General features: G+C 38.3%; 1 protein-coding gene across 2 annotated transcripts in view; it reads right to left on the reverse strand.

Annotated features, from left to right (window-relative positions):
* Positions 1-5,032: 5,032 nt before the first annotated feature.
* Positions 5,033-18,633, reverse strand: part of PTDSS1 (phosphatidylserine synthase 1) — a 28,510-nt gene continuing 14,909 nt past the window's right edge. Inside the window, exons 6-13 of one of the 2 annotated variants that reach the window (XM_005517007.3) lie at positions 18,225-18,376; positions 16,122-16,263; positions 15,042-15,154; positions 13,503-13,568; positions 10,595-10,694; positions 9,365-9,433; positions 8,752-8,821; positions 5,033-7,453 (exon numbers count right to left, since the gene is read on the reverse strand). In XM_005517007.3, the coding sequence (XP_005517064.1) occupies positions 7,344-7,453; positions 8,752-8,821; positions 9,365-9,433; positions 10,595-10,694; positions 13,503-13,568; positions 15,042-15,154; positions 16,122-16,263; positions 18,225-18,376 (822 nt within the window). In that variant the 3' untranslated portion in view covers positions 5,033-7,343. Of the gene's footprint in view, positions 7,457-8,751; positions 8,822-9,364; positions 9,434-10,594; positions 10,695-13,502; positions 13,569-15,041; positions 15,155-16,121; positions 16,264-18,224; positions 18,377-18,633 lie in introns of both variants that reach the window. The other variant, XM_005517006.3, reaches the window with a different exon arrangement.

Consider the following 18,633-nt stretch of genomic DNA (forward strand, 5'->3'; position numbering starts at 1 on the left):
TATTAGTGGCTACCCTATGCAGAACCAGATTGAGAAGAGCAAGGATACTGTTTCCTCCTGCAAGGAATGATGGCTGCAATTTCTTCTTCCAGCTGACCATATAAGTTAAATGATTTTTTTCTCCAATAGCCATCTTAGCATTAATAGAAGTTGTAGTAATTGGTACAAGTTGGGTGCCTTGTTGGGGGGTTTGTGACCAGAAGGATTTTCCAAATCTTTAGAAAAAATGACACTTAAAGGAGAAATGGGAATTTTTTGCAGATGGTATGAAGTTCTGAATGCTCGCTGATAAATACTCTGAGTCATCCAAAACTCTAAGCCACATAAACACATGAAGCAATAACATTCTGCACCCAGTGGCTTCCCTGTCCCAAGCAGATTGGCAGGGATGAGGGACAGGCTCATCTGAGCAAGGAGATACAATCACAACTTCATGGCTACAGCTATAAATTTAAGGGAATGGGCAGCACTGAAGATCAAGTCCTGGTTCAGCTGAGCTCCTGGGAGCAAAAACCAAACCACCTTTTCAAACAGCAGTCATCCTATCCCTCCCAGTGCCCCACACAAAGGCCAGTGGGAATAGGAGGAAAGCCATAAGAACCCTGCCCAGAGCTTCATCCTAAAGATCCTCAGGAGGCAGCAGGGCTCTCTTCAAATCAGGAAGGTACTGAGACAAGAAATTGGTAGTCTGTGTATGGTGGAAACCAGAACAGAAGCCTATTGCTCTTGCTCTCCAAAGACTAGAGCTGTCATTTAATGCTTTAAATAAAAGTCTTCTCAAAGCTACTAATTTGATTTTATTTTGCTTTGGTTATTCTGTAGCAAGTTTGACAACATGGGCACTTTGCAGGACTGTGCACATGGCACTTGTAATTAAAGTCAACTGGAGTTATGAAATCTTTAAAACCGAGCCGAGTGGCTAAGGCCAGTAGCCCAAAATTAGAAGCAACATTTGAAAATCCAGGTCACATTTTTTGTGTGTGTTACAGCATCACCTAGGGGCTGCAACTGAGATTAATGCCTACTCCTCCTGGACCTTCCAGGGGTACGGACAGACTTGGATTCTTCCAAATGCTCAGTTGTGCTGTAGTCATTGTCACAGAGACTATACTGAACCAGGCTCTGAGCATTTTGATGAGAAAGGTCATCTGGTAGATTTATATGTACATATACAAATGCACACAACTATTTTATGCATTGTCTTCTGAGCAAGAACCAGTAAAATACTGAACTGGAGGGTACAGCTGTTGTAGAACAGCCTTTGGATCACAGCCACAGGAATGCTGCTGCTGTGAATTCCCCTACTCTAAAAACATTAAATAAGCCATCCAGTTATTTCATGATCATCTGAAAACTGAGACCCTCAAAAACGATGAAAATTGAACCCATGTGTATCCTCAGTATACTCTGGCACTCACACTGTTGCTGATTATAGGAATTCAGTGTTTATAATTTACATTCTTTCCCACACTTGCTTTTTTTTTCAGCATTGAAGTAAAAACTCACTTGGTCTTACCATAATACAATTTATACTGTTGAGGGTAAGACTGCTCCTTTGTAAGAAAAACAATATCCAAGCATGAGAGACCAATTCTTGTCTTTCACTGAGAAATGATGAAAACGGAAGTCCAAATTAAAGACACAGGAAGGATCTGGAAATAAAAATGATCACCCCAAATTTCCAAAGTCCTTTGAGATAATAACGACTTGGACTCAGAGTACAAAGGAATTTGGTAAGTTTTGCTGAGCAGCTGTCCAAAGTGAACAGAGAGGTCACAAACATACAACAGAAGACTTATGCAGGATCTACTCTCTGTGATGTTCTTCAGATGGATAGCATAAGTGCAAAAAGCAACAGCAGATCTAGAATCATCCACAACCTAACCAAACCAAAGTACTTTCTCCAGACCCAAACTGGGTTCCTAGAGCCACCCTCATGGTTTATGAATACAGCTCTCACGTACAGGCAGGTTAGTGGCGTCATTGGTACAATATAAAATGTGAGCAAGCCTGAAAGCCTACTTACTATCTTCACACTGCCAATGGTATGCCCTCTGGCCCCAGCTGTGCTGACATGTCTGAAAGGTGTATCACTTAGTCCAAAAAAAGCTGGAAGTAGCAGAGCCTGACTATCAGCAGGCTTATACAAACGGAAGCAGCACAGGGGAAGGCACCTGAGGTGCACCTGCAGCCACAGCACTGACAGATGAGTGAGCAGGCATAGAGATAACAGACCGTGTACCCTGCTGGGCATAAGCCAGGAGTCTGGTTGTCCTTGTATTTTTCAGCCCACTATATGAAGAGCTTATGGTTTCCTAGTCCTACTTTCTTTGAGTAATATGTAAGTGCCCAATTCCTGACCAGCCACGCTAAAGCAAAAGTGAGTAACGTGGGCAGGGTGCTTGTCCAAACCACATTTCCACTCAACTGGGAAACTGCACCTTTAGGGAACTACCTTAATTTGCTGAATTAGGACCAGGGTCTGCCATGGCTCCACAGAACAAAACTGTAGTGTGGATAAGAAGGCAGATCACATCTGCAGACAATGGGAGCCACTTATTGTACTGCAGGAGGTATTTTGAGCACACAGTAAGTAAAATCAGCTCAGAAACCTCTGGTTAAACCTAACTGTGTGTTCCTTAGATTGCTCCTGCCTATACCAGAAGGAACAGGTGGCTCAGGAGAGTAGTGCTTAGGCCCATGCATACAGTAACATGAGGTAGCTAAATGAGAGCACTCAGACACTAAAGTAGGCACACCAACACCTATTTCAATCAAGATGCCAGCTTTTGGCTCCAGCTTCTAGTCTGGGCCAAATCATATGATCTTAATAGTGTGCAAGTTGTGCCACAGTTGTGACTGAGCACAAACGAAGGCACTAGGCCCATCTGACACTGCTGATAAAGCTCCACCCTCAACAAGACATAAACCAAGGATTGATCCTTCAAATGTAGCAGAGCTCCATGCTTATAAAGGAGTACATTTTTGAAGTGTTGCTTCTTACACAAAGTTTCTTCCCTGTTCCAATTTTTCCCCAGTATTTTTAATGCTTTGAAGAATGCATGAAGCATTGAATGAAGAATGAAAATATAAGCACCCTCCCCTTCTCTAATGTAGTAAGCAGTGTCTGAGAGAGGTGGCTCCTATAAATTTTTTAATCAATTATTTTGCCACCCTGCAAAAGAGGTTTTCAAACTGAACACCTGACTTTCAGGTGTTCTTCCCAGACTATGAACAAGCTTAATTCCTTAAGTTAGGCTATCCTTAACTTTACTACAACCTCAGAATGTATGGCCTCTGTAAAACAGAATTCAAAAAGATAAGTCATGTTGAAGGAAAGCCCTTCCCAGCAAATCAGAAAGTCCCAGTATTCAATGTCTGTGTAGAGAAGGAACTGAAGAAGAAAAGGAAAGCTGTGCTGCTTTACAAACTACACACCTGGCTCTGAAGAGCAATCAACAGCTCACAATAGGTTTTAGGTATAACAGAACCAGGAACTGCTGTTGTGGGAGGTGTCAGCAGTGGAAGCTAAAGCAAAGTGTTGTAGACACTCAGTAGCACCTTTACGCTGGCTGTTTACTTGCTGACAGCCAGTCCTACAGTCCTTGTACAGGAGGCCTCCTTTCTTCTTTGAAGGTCTGTCATGGGACCATCTTGCAACTCAGCTCTCCCATCCAGTAATAAATAAAACCCGAAAAGAACAAGCAAGACAACAACTTATCTGGTACAGTAGAAAAACTTCAGAAGGGGTAATGTAACTGTTCTTGTTATCAGATCTGCTGCTTCAAAATAATAAATTACAGAAAAACCTTAGAGTGCACTGTAGGCTGCTTAGGAACCACTGCATTTGTCAAAATTCATTTACAACATAATAGCTTCTAAAGGCAGTATATCATCATTTCCTATGCCTTACAGGTACAGACAAACACACTTATGGTGACACTTATGGTTGATTTACTCAGTTATTGCAAAATACAATACTTTGCAATCAATACAGAGCAATTCTATTCAAAAATTATTAAATATGTGGTAACATCTGCGTCCTCTTGTGATAACAAAGTAAAAAAATTAAAGTTTTATCAGTTGGAATATCAAGTGATGATCTTCACAGAAGAGTAACAAAAGAACTGGTCTAAACCATGCTCAAAATATTTAATTAGATGTGGTGTATGATCTATGCAGCAACCTTAATACTGGAATTCAGTACTCAACACAAGCTTTGATTCATTGTAAACCTCTATTTTAAAACTCTCAATTTTTATTTAATCTACTACTTAAAGTTCTTGCTACTACCTCCTGCTTACACCATGCTGCCTCAAATTAGCCTCCCTTCAATGACTGACATTGATGGACAGCCTCTGGAGGGCCAATTCCAATCTCTCCACAGCAGCATGAGAGATCACTGGAGGACAGAGAAAGGAAAGAACATCAGAAGCAGGAAAGTAGGAATGAGAAGCTGTGACAGAACAAGTAGTTAAAAACAGGACAGCGCATCCATGACTGTTACAAAACACTCTTCAAGCAGCAGAATTCACACATGGATGCTTGTTGTTAAACAGCTCAGTGATTTGTCATTATGGGAGTTACACACATACAGAAATCAGCAACAGCACGGTAATTGATAAAACTGAGATCATTAATTATACAGCAGTGATCAAAAGCACCTTTCCAACGCCTTCCAGTGCAAAGCTCATATCCAAAGTGATGGGCTGAAAATAACAGTTGTCAGTCAGTAGAGGACTCATGAGAACACATGCAAATTCCAGCCAGAGCTACTGCTAGAGACAAAGTGCCATTTACCAAACGGCACTCAATCAGTTTACTTAAGTTTCCCTTCTCCCTAGCTATCTCTCTTTTAAAGAAAGGGAAAAAACCCAACAAACCCAAGCAAAAAAAAAAAAAAAAACCAAAACATAAAACCAAACCCTCAAAACAAATAAACAAACAAAAAAAACCCCAAATCAACACCCTCCCAAGCCCCCCCTAAACCAAACACCACATGACAACAACAAAAAAAAACCAAACACAAAAATTTAAAGTAAAAAGACTTAATTGGAAATAATTTAAATGTGTTGTCAAACAACATTTCTACAAGGCCAAGCTGTTGTCATAGTTTACAGAAGTCAGCTTCCAACAAGATGACACTTCAATATTTCTCTTTCCAATATTTTTAGGGTGCAGTTCAGCAATGTGAGCACCAGGTCTGCATTTACAAAATGTGTGCTTGTCCCCACAGGCAGGTAGATGTTGTACTTCAGCATCTGTTTACATATGTAAGCTTTGTATACATAGTTGGTGTGTAAACCCCTTCCAAGTACAAAATAGGCTCTCACACTGGAAAACCACAGTACTTAAAATAACTAAACCATTAGATTTCAAATCTCTTGCTTTGGTATTGAATCAATAGAAAATTTACAATGCCATTCTTCAGTCTTACACAGACTGAGTTTTTAACCAAGGAAATAAAAGAAGTAACAAGTCAGTATCCAACGAAATCTACAAATACATTCATCAATATGTAGTACATTACAAATACAAAGGCAATATATGGAATTGCTATAGTATGAATGAAAACCAAGTAGTTGTAGGAGAGCCTGAAAGTTTTCCTAACATTTTTTTTTCATGTAACATTAAATGTCACTGCAGCAATGATGATATAGCAGCTTCTACTACATTACTTTCCAAGTTGTACACTCCATGTCTGATTGAAAAGCAGTGTAGGAAATTAAAGGCCTCTGAGGAGCTCAGCAGCAACACTTAAGTGCATTGAAAACATTGATAATCTGTGGCACATAGGAATTGATGGATTACACAGGATACTTTCTTCTATTTACAGTATCATACACTTGCATAAAGCCTCTGCTGCATTTTTGATTTAGTACCTAGCCTGTGGCAAATCACAGTAACATTAGTCAAAGAAAAAGGAAATCCCATTTTATCATAAAGACTATGTAACTAATGGGTATTACTTATCCTCGCTTAAGCTAGCTACTCCTCTGAATGCCTTGAATCCCACAATTTAATTGGCACTGAAACATTTTGATAACTTAATACAGAAACTGATTGCTCATGATTGCTTACCTCTTGACTTAATAATTACATTCACTGCTGGAGAATTATCCACTTTGCTAGATGTCACAATGAATACATTAAAAAAATCCAAAAGAACATCCAGACAAAAAGTAAATCACACCTCTCAAAAAAACCCCAAACCTGCAAGAAAGAGTGACTTTGCTGTTGAGTATCTGATGCATGATAGGAAACACCAAAGCAATGGGGTCTATCACAGTGACATCATGCTGCCTCTCAGACACCACAGACTACAGCAAGTCTTCACAAATAATTATGTTCATGGAGATAGTAAGCAACTTGGCTTCAGCAAAAAACTGCCTTATCACCAAGCTCAGTAGGGCATCTGAGCTTTCAAAGCAGTTTCTGGTATCAGTCTGAAGACAATAGGATTTCTGAGTCCAGCTAGGACGGAAGAAACAGAAGGAAGTAGGAAGAAACATTGTACACAATGTGGCACAGATGAAAAAAAGACAAATTTGCACTTGAAAATGCAAAACATACTACAATAGAGGAGGAAAAACAATGACATGACACGACCTCTGTCACTAAGGACAGGAGGCACAGCTTTCTACTATGAAGCAGATATTTATATATATGTATTTTAAAAACTTCGAATGTGTAGGGCTCAAGCAGGAGGACAATGTAGAACTAAAAAAACTCTGCGTTTGAAGATCAATTTCACATCCTTTACAAGAAACCTGGACCCATTTCCTTACTGGTAAAACCCTGACATAAGGCATAATGAGCCTTTAAACTAAAGTAAGCAATATGAAATTTTTAAATCCTTATTAACACTTGCATGGGAAAGATTTGTTGTGAGACTGAGAAAGAAGGGAAGAGTTGCTTTTAGTCAAAGGGTTGCAACACAATAAACCAAACCACAAAATAGTCCAATCAGCTATGCCAACTGACTATCATTTTACTAACCTTTGGGTTTAAGTCCTTGACTAAGATATTAAAAATGACCTTGCAACACCTGAACACAAAACAGGGAGTACCTGCTATGACAAAATGACATTTTTTTCCAGTATACCCTTTGTGAACTTTTGGTGCCACATGCTGAAGAAACTAGATTTACATCAGTGAATGGCAAGTGTCATCAGGCAATGATCTGCACTACACTGGTGGTTCCATCTTCATCATCCTTCTCTTCAACACCTCCTTTTCTAAACTTAAATTTAAAAATCAATCTTCCATTTGATAATACAGAGCCAGGTCTGATCTTCTTTGTCACTTCTGGTCACACTGTAGGATGTCTTTAGATACCATTCTTATTTCTTGCCAATTCCATTCGATACTTTTGATTTGGAGTGTCGATTCCTCCTTCTAGATGAATGGCTTTCACTATTAACTGAATGTTTTGGTGGACTATTGTCAGGACCTGCTGAGAAATAAATATTTATTTAATACATACACATATAGTTGACGTCAAGCTCCTATCTGATAGGCAGTAAGGCTCTTTAGAACTACAGTTTTACAGTACAGATTATTGCAGGCCAATACAAACTGATTGATACTTGTACCCCATCTAGTGGCCTAATTTTTTTTTAAAGCAATTTTTAAGACTTGTAAAATTATTCCCCACTCCCAAAAAAATCATAAGTTTGCTAGAACAGAGTACAGTGGTGAAACATCTTCCATTTTAAATCATATCAATAATTAAACATCCCCATTTTTCTTAGTGGCAGGTACTACTATCAGAAATTAAGAATTAGGTAAGCAAAGTCTTTTAAGGATCTTTTAAGAGTACTTCTAGATTTCAGTCTGTCAAACGACAGAACATGTTTTATTCTGAGAAAAAACGGGAGGCAGTGGGCACCAAAACAAGAAATCAAGAACAAAATGTGAAAGAAGCTGAAGCCTGTAATTAATGAACTAACAGGAAGCTATAGAGAATGGGGTGTTTTTTGTCAGATTTCTCCAGCATGCATAAATAGGAAAAACATTGAGTGCAAATAATTTTTCTCCAAAATATGAAAGTCCACAAATTTACTAAACTGAGATTTAACATCTGGAAAAATAATGTATGAAATATAAAGAAGATCAGCTGTAGGTGCTTTTCAAGCATATGATATGTAAGAAGTATTTTTAATTTTACAAACACCTGGAACAAACTCTGACAGATAACTTCCAAGTGTGAATTTTTGATATCTTTTCAATAAGCAAGACTACACCAAAAAGCCAATGGAGGAGACAGATAACTGACCTCTAATGTAGGGAAAAGAAGTCAGAAAGAAGATGCCTTTGCTTAGTTTAGAGAAAGCTGCTTGTGACCATCAGTACTGCACTGACAAGGAAAGTGTCAGTAAGAACACAAGCTCCAGGGCACATTGCTGACTATTTCTTAACCATCAAAAATAAAAGTACAGCAAATGCAATGTTCAGAGAGAAAACCTATCCACAACAGTTATGAAATGCATAATGCCCTACACCTACAATAATGGCCTGGAGTAACAGCAGAAAAAATCAGTTGACACATTAAAAAAGAAACACATTTCCAAGAATCAGAATTTAAAAAGGAGTAAAGAAAAATAACTTTGCAGATGATTTATCTGTATTGGTCCTGCAGGGATGTTAAAACAAATCCAGCTGAAACTAGATAAGTTTCTCAAGCCTCATTTTCCAGTGCTGAGCCTTAATGATATCATTTCAGGAATACAGCTACAGAAGTACCAATACCTCTGCTGAATTTAGAATGAAGCCAGGAAGCATCTGGACTGTATGGACTGTCTTCACTTTCTGATAAGGTCTGCAAAAACAAGGACACATGTCATTGGGATGTTGGTGGTTCTTGTTATCAGTACTCCTCCCATTTTCAACTGGACTTATAAACTGTGGCAGAAGTCCTCATAACACATTCAGACATTACTTTGGCCTTTTCCCTTCCTAGTTAGAAGGCACCACAGAGATGATGCAGTAAGAACTCACCACTTGCCACATGATCTGTTGTGTAACCAAGTATTCTTAATATTCCCCTAGCATTCCACCTGTACAATGAGAACATTAGCTAACCATTCATCCTTGAATGCTTTGCTAAAATTACGGCCTCATTTTGAGTAACTAAGAGGACAGCATTCTTTAGAAACCACAGTGTAATTTGGGATCTGTCCAAGGCCTGCTGAATTCAGAGTTCTTTCTATTGACTTCAGTTACACTCCAGACCATCCCCCCTTATCCCCATTTATGCTAACTCTGGTAAAGAATTCCAATATCTAGGAGCTTTGCAGTCTTAACTCTGGTATAAAAAAAACCCAAAAAAACAAACAAAACAAGACTTCTTTTATATAAGTACCTTTTCTCGGTGGCCATAATACTCTGCGTACCAAACCATACCATATAAACACAGGAAAGTTGTAAAGGCCTAAACAAGGGAGGAGAAAAAGAACAACAACAAAAAAAATAATCTGTAAAACTTTTTCTAAATTCCTTGCTGCTTCAAGGTTTCCAGAGATGTGCATTTAGACTTTCATGCTCTGTTTTTTCTGCATCTTTTGTCAGGATGAGTAAGACTCATGCATCAACTTCAAGCTACACACAGAGCCTGCCACCATGGGCTATGCAGAACAATTCTCAATGGGAGCAGGAAGATACATCCAGATCACCCACAGGAAACACTGCCAGTAGGATTTCTGTCCACACTATGTTCAGCCATCACACAAAGGCAGTTGGTAGGCACTTGTAGGTATATTATCAGGAACCATCAGTATTTTTTGGAAGAAAACCAAATTCTTCTCCCTGCCCCATGCTTCAAGCTAAGTTAGTTATATATTTGGTTTTGTGGTACTCTGATCTGAGAAGCAATTCAATACTTTTCTCCTCTGAAGTAAAAGGAATAAAATCACCTAAATCATGCTAAATATGAGAAAAATTAATTCTGGCTCTCCTTCACCTGTTCAAACTGTGTTCCCAATTAGAAGGGAGAAGTATTTATCTGTCAGCCCATTATAAATGCCTTATTTTTCACTGACCATGAAAAATGTGTTTGGCATCAGAGTTACAAGTCTGGCAAGACAAACGTCCATTTACTGTTATAAAATGGGCATTTCATGCTGCATTTGCAGTAATCACACTGAAGTACAGAAAGTTACAGCCTTAGTGAGAATGATTTGCTTGATAAATGAGGGTTGTTTATGCAGTTGTAAGACTTCAGTGTGGCACAACACGCATTGCTTATTAACACTATCCATTAACTCCTGTTCGTTTCCAGCAGGCACTACAGCAAGCTCCACCAAAGCTAAGCTCAATGAAATTGACATCATCTCACATAAAGATAAAGCATCCTATAACTACTGTTTGTTTCATTGTTAAGCACCAGTAATCTGCCATGTCAAGAAATGAGAAAATAAGTTATTCTAGTCCCTTCAAAGCAAGTTCCAAGCAGTCTACCATTTGTTTTAACTGCGACATGCATAAAGTTCTTTACCAGAATTGCCCCACAATGATCCCCTGCTGTCAGTGTTCCAGAGAGGAAGCTATTTAGATGCTTTCAATGTTTTTGTCATGCTTTATGTTTTTCACTTACCACACAGAGAAGCCAAAACACAACATACAGTATTTGTGTTTTGGAAAAAAGATCTTGTCCAAACTTTATGCACACAATAGCTTCGAGGAAGGCAATCACCCTGTGGGTAAATGAAAGCAGGGAGGAGAGTGATTAAAAACACTAAGGACTTAACTCACAACTCAGACCCCAGACTGTCAACCCTAAACAAGCACTACCCTCTAGTGAGCACACACCTCCCTGACACCACCATTAACTGAAATTCTTTGACAAATGTCTTTTTCTTTCTATACTTTTCTCAGCATAAACAGCACACAAAAAGAGATTGACTGGGAGTTCACTGTTCCATGGGGCTCCAGGGAACAAGGAGTATATGCCAACAGCAGAGAATTTTCAATTGTGCCTATGACTGTGCTTCACCACATATAAATTTCTTTTCAATGCTGAATACCCAACAGACTCCCTTGATGGATGAACTAGAACTGTGTTTTGTTTATTTCTATACTAGATGTAAATTTACTACAATTCTAAATCGTCTAGTTTGTTTGCTTCACATGTATTTCCCACATTTTCACATATAAGAAAATTCATATGAAATTACATTTCACATTCTCTAAGAATCCATGCATTTGCCCTTGGTTCATCTGTAAACTCAGGTCCACATGACAACCTCAGAGGATTTCGGCAGAAACATGAGAGGGAAAAATGCATTTTACTTTCTTCTCTGAAATGAAAAGAATCAAAAAAAGTATCTCCATCTCTCTCCCTGCTACCAGATGTTTACATCTTTTCAGGTTCTAAGCTATGAAGGCTTGTCCAGCACTTGTTTATGAATCCAAAGTTTCTATTGTCTGCCATGGAAAATAAATTTAGTTTGTATAGGTTCTGAAGAGAATATTATGTATGTTTAACAATACAAGTGTAGAAAAGTGACACTAAAAACCTGCATTAAAATTGTAGAAAACTGACTCATCTCAATCTGAAGCAAATCATGAAAAACACTATTAAAGTGTAATACTTAGCTTGTTTAATATAGACTTTAACATTGTACATCTGAGCAATGCATGAAAACTCCCCCTCACCTATGTGCAGACACACTCAACATCAGTCAAGTGTTCCAGTGTCCCAAGCTTGACACTGCAGGACACACTCCCTACCAGCACTCTCCATAGCCAGTTCACAAAAATGGCACTACTGCCTTTCAGAGTTTCCCACATGAAAGTGGAAGGAAAGATGTGTGCTTGACTAAACCACTGGTATTGCAGAAATGGTCCTGGTGCAAGCAATAAATCACAGTTTTCCCTGTACTATTCAATGTGACCTCCAGCATGATGAGTGAGGCCAAAACCTAAAACTGGCAGTAACACCCAACTGACCAATACACAAATCAATGAGATGCATATTAGCAAAAAATGAGAGTGGTATTAGTCTCTTGAGTCACTATTTTTTTCTTGGTTTAATATTATTCTTGCTGATCCAGCTTCAGAGTAAAAAATCTTGAAACCAAACTACAGGAGTGGGAAGAGAAAGACCACCATCAGAAAAAAGCACAGGGTTATGATATACCCAAAGGGATAAACAAAACAATAGACTACTGTCAATAAGGACTCCAAAAAAAATACAGCTGTTTGCCCTGAATTTATACATTCTGTTACTCCAGTCAAGAATTCTTGGGTTAAGCACATTTTACAATAGGTCAGCTATTACAGTTGATGAAGTGGTAAATCAAGAGAAAGAAGGATGCTAACAGTGCAAGTTGTTAGTGTCCTACTGAAGGGTGATGAGAGTACTCCACAGAACTAAATATGTAAGTTTTCTTTCAGGCAAAATGTTCTTGTAACATCCTAACAGATATTGCTTTTTGAAAGGCTTCATCTTAATGGAAATAGTGCAATTTCAGCAGGGCTGCTGCATTGTCTTGTTCAGGTATTACATCTCTTACTGTACATTTATCAAAAGTGATGCAATAGTTATGTCAAGTTGAAAAGAAACAATTTCATACTAATGAAAGACACTACTTTAATTATACCCATAGTTAGGTTACTTAAAATTCCATTTGTGCCTTTAGAAGTGTCTTGGTTACCACAGGTATGAATGTTCTATATACTTCTTCTAAGTGCTTCAGAAATTATATTCTAGATAGTTAAATTACTGGAAGATTCCTCCTTTTCTGCAATCAACAAGAACTCCTAGTGATGCTCTGTTTTTTCTAGCAGATTACAGAAGTAAGCAGTAGGAAGAATACTTCTTCCATACACATTTCCCACAATTAGATCAGACTGTGGGTGAATGTTCTATTGCAGTTCTTGTTAAGCAATCCTACAGACATACTTGGGTATCTATTTATTGACACACATGATATTAATGTGTTCAGTGAGAGCTTTGGACCAAGGATGATGGGTTCTGTAATCCTTAACAATTTTGCAGAAGCAACCATGCAAACTCTTCATTTAAAGGTACCCTCTAAGAGAAAAAGAGATTGCAACCAAGGTCTCCATGGCTCATAGTGCACTCATAAAAATAGTGGATAACCATGGCTTGTTTCACTGCCCTCTGCTGTGATGCTGCTGACAGCAGCAATGCCCACCTTGGCAGCCAGGGAAGCATTACGCTCACAACCTTCAAGCAAAGGCAAGCTGTAGAGGAAAAAGCTTTGTCCTTCTCACCTGACTGAGAATATGGGCAGAAAGGCCAATGGTACTTTGAAGGAGCCTATCTTTATTCAGCAGCTTTCTAGTTCTTCCTTCTGTTGTCCTTACTCATTCCATCACTTCCCATGTTCTACCTCCAAATTCAGAATTTCCCTTTCCTCTGAACTTGCAAAACCAAAACAAGAGAAGGACTGGCTTCATGGGAACTGCCTGCTCCTGTGCTGGACCTATCCTTAACACTAGCCCAAGTGCTTCAGGAATGCAGAAAGAACACTTACCCGAACACCCAGCACTGAGTTCCCACCCTCTTGCACTGTGTGTCTGTGAGGTAAGCATAGTATTGCCTGAGAAGGGAAGCAAGAAAATTCTTCAGTGAAGCTGAAAGTCCCCAAAATGTTTACATTTAGAAAAAAACTTCATGTTACAGATGTATCTATAGTGAAAATGAAGTGCTGATGGTTAAATTGACATGCAATCATTCTGGATGTCTACCAGATGGCTTCAATTCTAGTAGGACAGATTATCACATATATCAAATAGCTCGAGACAACACAGAACACAATCGTGAGAGCAAGGACTGGGAAAGTACCCAAACTAGTAGGCTAGCAACATTTGTCTCCTGCCTCTCCACTGAGTCTCCAATTGCCAATATAGGCAAACTGCAACACTTTCAAGAGAATTAGAGAATCCCACATTTTTTTTTCCCACAGTTTGTCTTCTATTTATCAACAACTGCATTTTCTTGAGAAATGCAGGTTTGAATCTTGAAAGAATATGGCTATTCCATATCCTGTTTGAATGGTCTAACCACTGGTGTATTTTCCTCTCAAGAACAGTAGAATTTTTCACTGTTTTTAAAACAGTATGGAGGCCATTCTGCTCTGCTCTCTATGCTCCAGAAATTTAAGAGTTTAGAGAGGGGAATTTCAAATAAGTGGAATCAAAGTTTCTGATATCCACTGACAGATGGGGAAGACAAGTGCTACTACTCCAACAATACAAGGACTGCTAAAGAATAAAGACTTCTACAGGTTTGCAAGTGCTACAAAGGAAAAAAAAACCTTACAAATTCACCTATACAAGAGCTCCCAGAGTGTTTAGAATGATTTAATTAATAGTGTGAATATCACTGCACATAGTTTAAGACAGTATTTGAGGAATAAACCAATTCATGGCTGCCATTTAACTGTCCAAGGTAACATCACTTTGCACAGAGAACAGGAAATTCTCTGCTTCTAACTTCAGATCTGTGTGCATTCTGTCTACCTCCAACTGTGTAATGGGAAAAAAAGAAAATCAGGGGATTTTGCTAACAAGGTGAAATTGCACACACGACCAAAAGCAGATTCATGCTCCTATACAGCTGTTAATGCTGCATATATGCTGCTCTGTTCTCACAATGAGCTACTGCTCAATCACAAAAACGAGCTGTTAGAAAAACCAACAGCTCTGTTTTTCCTCATCTACACTTTTGGGAGCACCTGACTCATTAACTTGAATCCTTTCACATGCAGTCCTCAAGGATAACATATGCAGCTATCTCACAAAATAGGGAGATGCTACACAAACAGGAGAAGGAAAAGACTGCCTCTGCATCCCTATGGCAACACAGTTGTTTATGTACATTTTACCTCAGTAGTTTATTTGTCAGGAAACACATTTTATTGACAGGAGATGATTGCTTTGCATTTCATGGTGGCAAAAGCATACCTTCTGTGAAATGTACCACACTCATTCACAAACTATATGTAGTTCTTAGATGCCTAGAAATTAAGCTACTTTAAACTGAAAAAAAAACCACCAAAGCAAAATATTACCTTACAGTGGGTGCTGTAATGATTCCTATGAAGAGAATTCTCCCCCAGCTTAAAGGGTGGCTTGCTTGGAACACAAAGATATGTTTCAAAAAGAATGTGTTCAACTCAGTTAGCTAGATTAAAAAAAAAGCTAGTTAATAGTGTTCAACTTATATAACTCCTAATGAGTTAGTACAGAAAATGTGCAAAGATTAATATGGAAATTAAAACATATAAAGAAATCTATGTTCTACTGCAGCTCTGCTGGTAAGATTGACCATTGAAAGAGGAATTCCTGCTCTGTCTTTTGGTAGGACAGGCAAGTAATATACTACTAAAACAAAGAATTCTCCCCTAGAAAACTCCATGAAAATATTTGCTCTCTTTCCCAAAACTCATTAAGGGACCAGAAACTAATTCACATTATAGAGGTCTTCTGATACCTTCATATCCTAAATCAGGTACAAATGACTGAGGCAATTTTGGGAGAGAAGCAATAGAGATCATATATTTAAAAAAAAAACAAAACCAAAACTCTAACAAATATATCAAAAATTTATGGTTTTCCTGTAAAACACTGAATTAAGAAATTAAAGAAGATTCACAAAAGTTTTAGTTTTATATTTTTAAAGCATTTGTGACACATTAAAGAGTCTTGCTGGATCAATGCCAGCATTCTGAGTATCATTGATCCATTCAACGGTCAATGGGAAAGGAAAAAATTCCAAAAAAAGCAAAGCAAAACAAACACCCCCCCCCAACAAAACAAACAAACCCCCTGCCACATCACCACAACTAAACCAAAATAAATTAGAATTCCACCACCCAAACCCCACTGTCTAACAGCTTTTAAATCAGTGTCAACTTCAAAAAACCAATATAGCAATCTGTAACATTTAGCTTTTTCCAGATTCTGTAATTACACTCCTGAACAACCACCTAGCTCATGTAAAAATGCCCTGTCCAATTCTGCATTATCAATTCATTTAACTGTGCATTTCAATAACAGACATACATTCCATGAGAATATGTTTTAGTCCAACATAGCAAACAAGCAACCGAGCTGATGGCAGCCTTGATTCCACAGAACTTATTTCTTACCTGCCAAATAATCATGAAAAGGTAGACTCCAGCCACTCTCTGAAATGAAGACTTTGGGTCAAACCAGCGGACATAGGTCCAGCTGGCCGGGGTGAACTGTAATACAGCTCTTTTGATTTTCCCTGTTGTTGTGTGAATGTCCCTGGAAAAAAATAACAGCTGGAGTAAATACAAGGAATATGCCAGAATGAAAAAACAAAAAAGCAACAGCCCTGCTACTGATGTTTCTGAGGAACAATCACGTTTTTTTGAACAACAGCAGCGATCTTCTCACACAACTATGTACCAGGGAAGGGGGAATTAAAAAAAAATGATCTATCAAGCATTTCAGTCAAGGTACGTGTTCTGCTATAAAAGTCCACCCTTCTCTATCCTCAGCCAATAACTCAGTAACTAACTACAAAACACATTTATCATTCTCTTCACAAAGAAACAAGGACAGCTATTCTGCAACTTCCTTGGAAAATTTAGAGGTTATTTCTTCCTAGTCTATGTTGCCACTGCTCTTACCCCAAACACTCCTTGTTCTAGAGCTCAGTGACATCAATCCTTAAAGATTCTGTCAGATTCATTATTCGTTATTTGTATAAGGGGCTGGCTCCACAGGTTTAATAACACTACACGTCCAGCACACAAAAGCCCTGCTGTTCTGATATCAGATGCATGTGGACATCCTGGAGAGGTGTGATAGCACTGTTAAAAGATAGAAAGCATTTAAATTCTATTTTTAAAGTGGATTTTAATGAAGGCTCATCTGACTGCATCTGATGTATTACTGATTCTTGCTTTTGATAATAATTCAGATGAGCAACAGCATCCAAAGGACACAGAATCTAAGAAAAAACTCAGAACTTCCTCTTCTAAAGGAAGAGTAGCAGGACTAGAAGCTAGTTTTCACCCTATTATTTCTCTGGCCCTTCTGGACAAAAAAACCCCAAACAAACAAATCAAACCAAAAAAAACCCAAACCACCTCAGATTTGATATTATCAATATTTGTATTTTTCTAGGCTGAAGAGAGCTTAGGTTAGGGAGAATCTTCTAAACTTTAAGATCTGCATTTATTAAATAAAAAAAAAAAAAAAGAAGAAAAAGAAAAGGGCAGAAGCAAAACTTTCTCATTTTTGCAGTGTCTCAAGTTAAAGGTCAGAAAAAACTATTCATGCATTTAAAAGAACATGAGGAAAAATCATTCCACAAAGACAGTAAAGACTAGCTGTGCCATAGATAGTCTGCTGTTTAAACTTTCAGTGAACTCTCTAAAAATAGAAAGACCATCAACTCTGATAGAAACGCAGGAAAACTGAATTCAGACTGAAGGCTGGATGGCTCTTAGAGTAATTAATAAATCTGTGAGTAAAAAAAGAAAGCAGTACAGAAATGCACACAAGGTACAAATTTGGAAGTCAAGATCTGAGTTCCTTTTCCATCTCTCAAGGCAATTCACTGCACTTGACCCTGTTTCATCTACACCATTGGTAATGTGCAGATAACCAGGCTTGCTACCAGCTAGGCAGGGAAGAAGGCAGGAGAGAGGCAAAAAGCTATGGAAGAAACCACACATGGACAGCTAGGAACTGACACTTACTAGGCCATAAGCTGTTGGCCCTTTTACACAACAAATGCCTCTTTATTTTACAATTACTCCATTTATTTTAGAAGGTCAGTAATGAGGTAAGGCAATTCACAGCACAGGTACAATCAGCCCCATGTCCCTACTGCAATTACAACTAGTGCTGACAGATTGCCACATTAATGCATCACCAAGGTGAGCCCAAATCTAGTTTAAAAATGTATGATGAGAAAACCATTGCAATTTGCTTTGCTCCCTGACTTCCTCAAAGTTTTATGTATACAACATAAACTGAAAATGCAAATAGCTTTACTATCTAATATTGTTCATTGGCATCAATGCTTGTAACTTAAAATTGCAAAAGGAAATAATATATACAGTCACATTTACAAATATATGCTGTATAGGAACACTACTATGACATTGATAGTTAACATTTAAAATAAAATTACAGCACTGTTAGCACAGGCAGATTCCATGCTATTTTTATACACGCAAAACAATGTTTATCAAGCTTTAATTTAGACCTACTTGAAGCTTGCCCAGTGATAGGTCCTCATCTCCAAGAAACGACAAACTACCATGCCCAACCAGATGCCACCCCCGTTACAAAGCAGGATGTCCAAAATGACTTGATCCCACCAGCATTCAGCAAAATTAGGCAGAAGGTGCATGAAGAAGAGCTATAGAATACAGCAAAAAGATTCTGGGTGAGGAACAGCACAGAATTAATACAAATTCACTTTTAAAGTACACATTCAAAAATCAGCTTTTCAGTACATGGCATACTTCAAGGGCATGAGCCACAGCCACTGAAATTTGATGGACATCCTTCCATTAACTTCAGAAGGCTTTGAACAGAACCACACAAGACATCAGAAGTTTCCTTCTCACTGTTTCCTGCTGAGGCTATGCTGAATATAAGGATATCATGCAGCTG

The sequence above is a fragment of the Pseudopodoces humilis genome, chromosome 1, assembly GCF_049639895.1.
Source record: "Pseudopodoces humilis isolate 2021_Gansu_Grassland_sample_001 chromosome 1, ASM4963989v1, whole genome shotgun sequence".
NCBI classification, from domain to species: Eukaryota; Metazoa; Chordata; class Aves; order Passeriformes; family Paridae; genus Pseudopodoces; species Pseudopodoces humilis.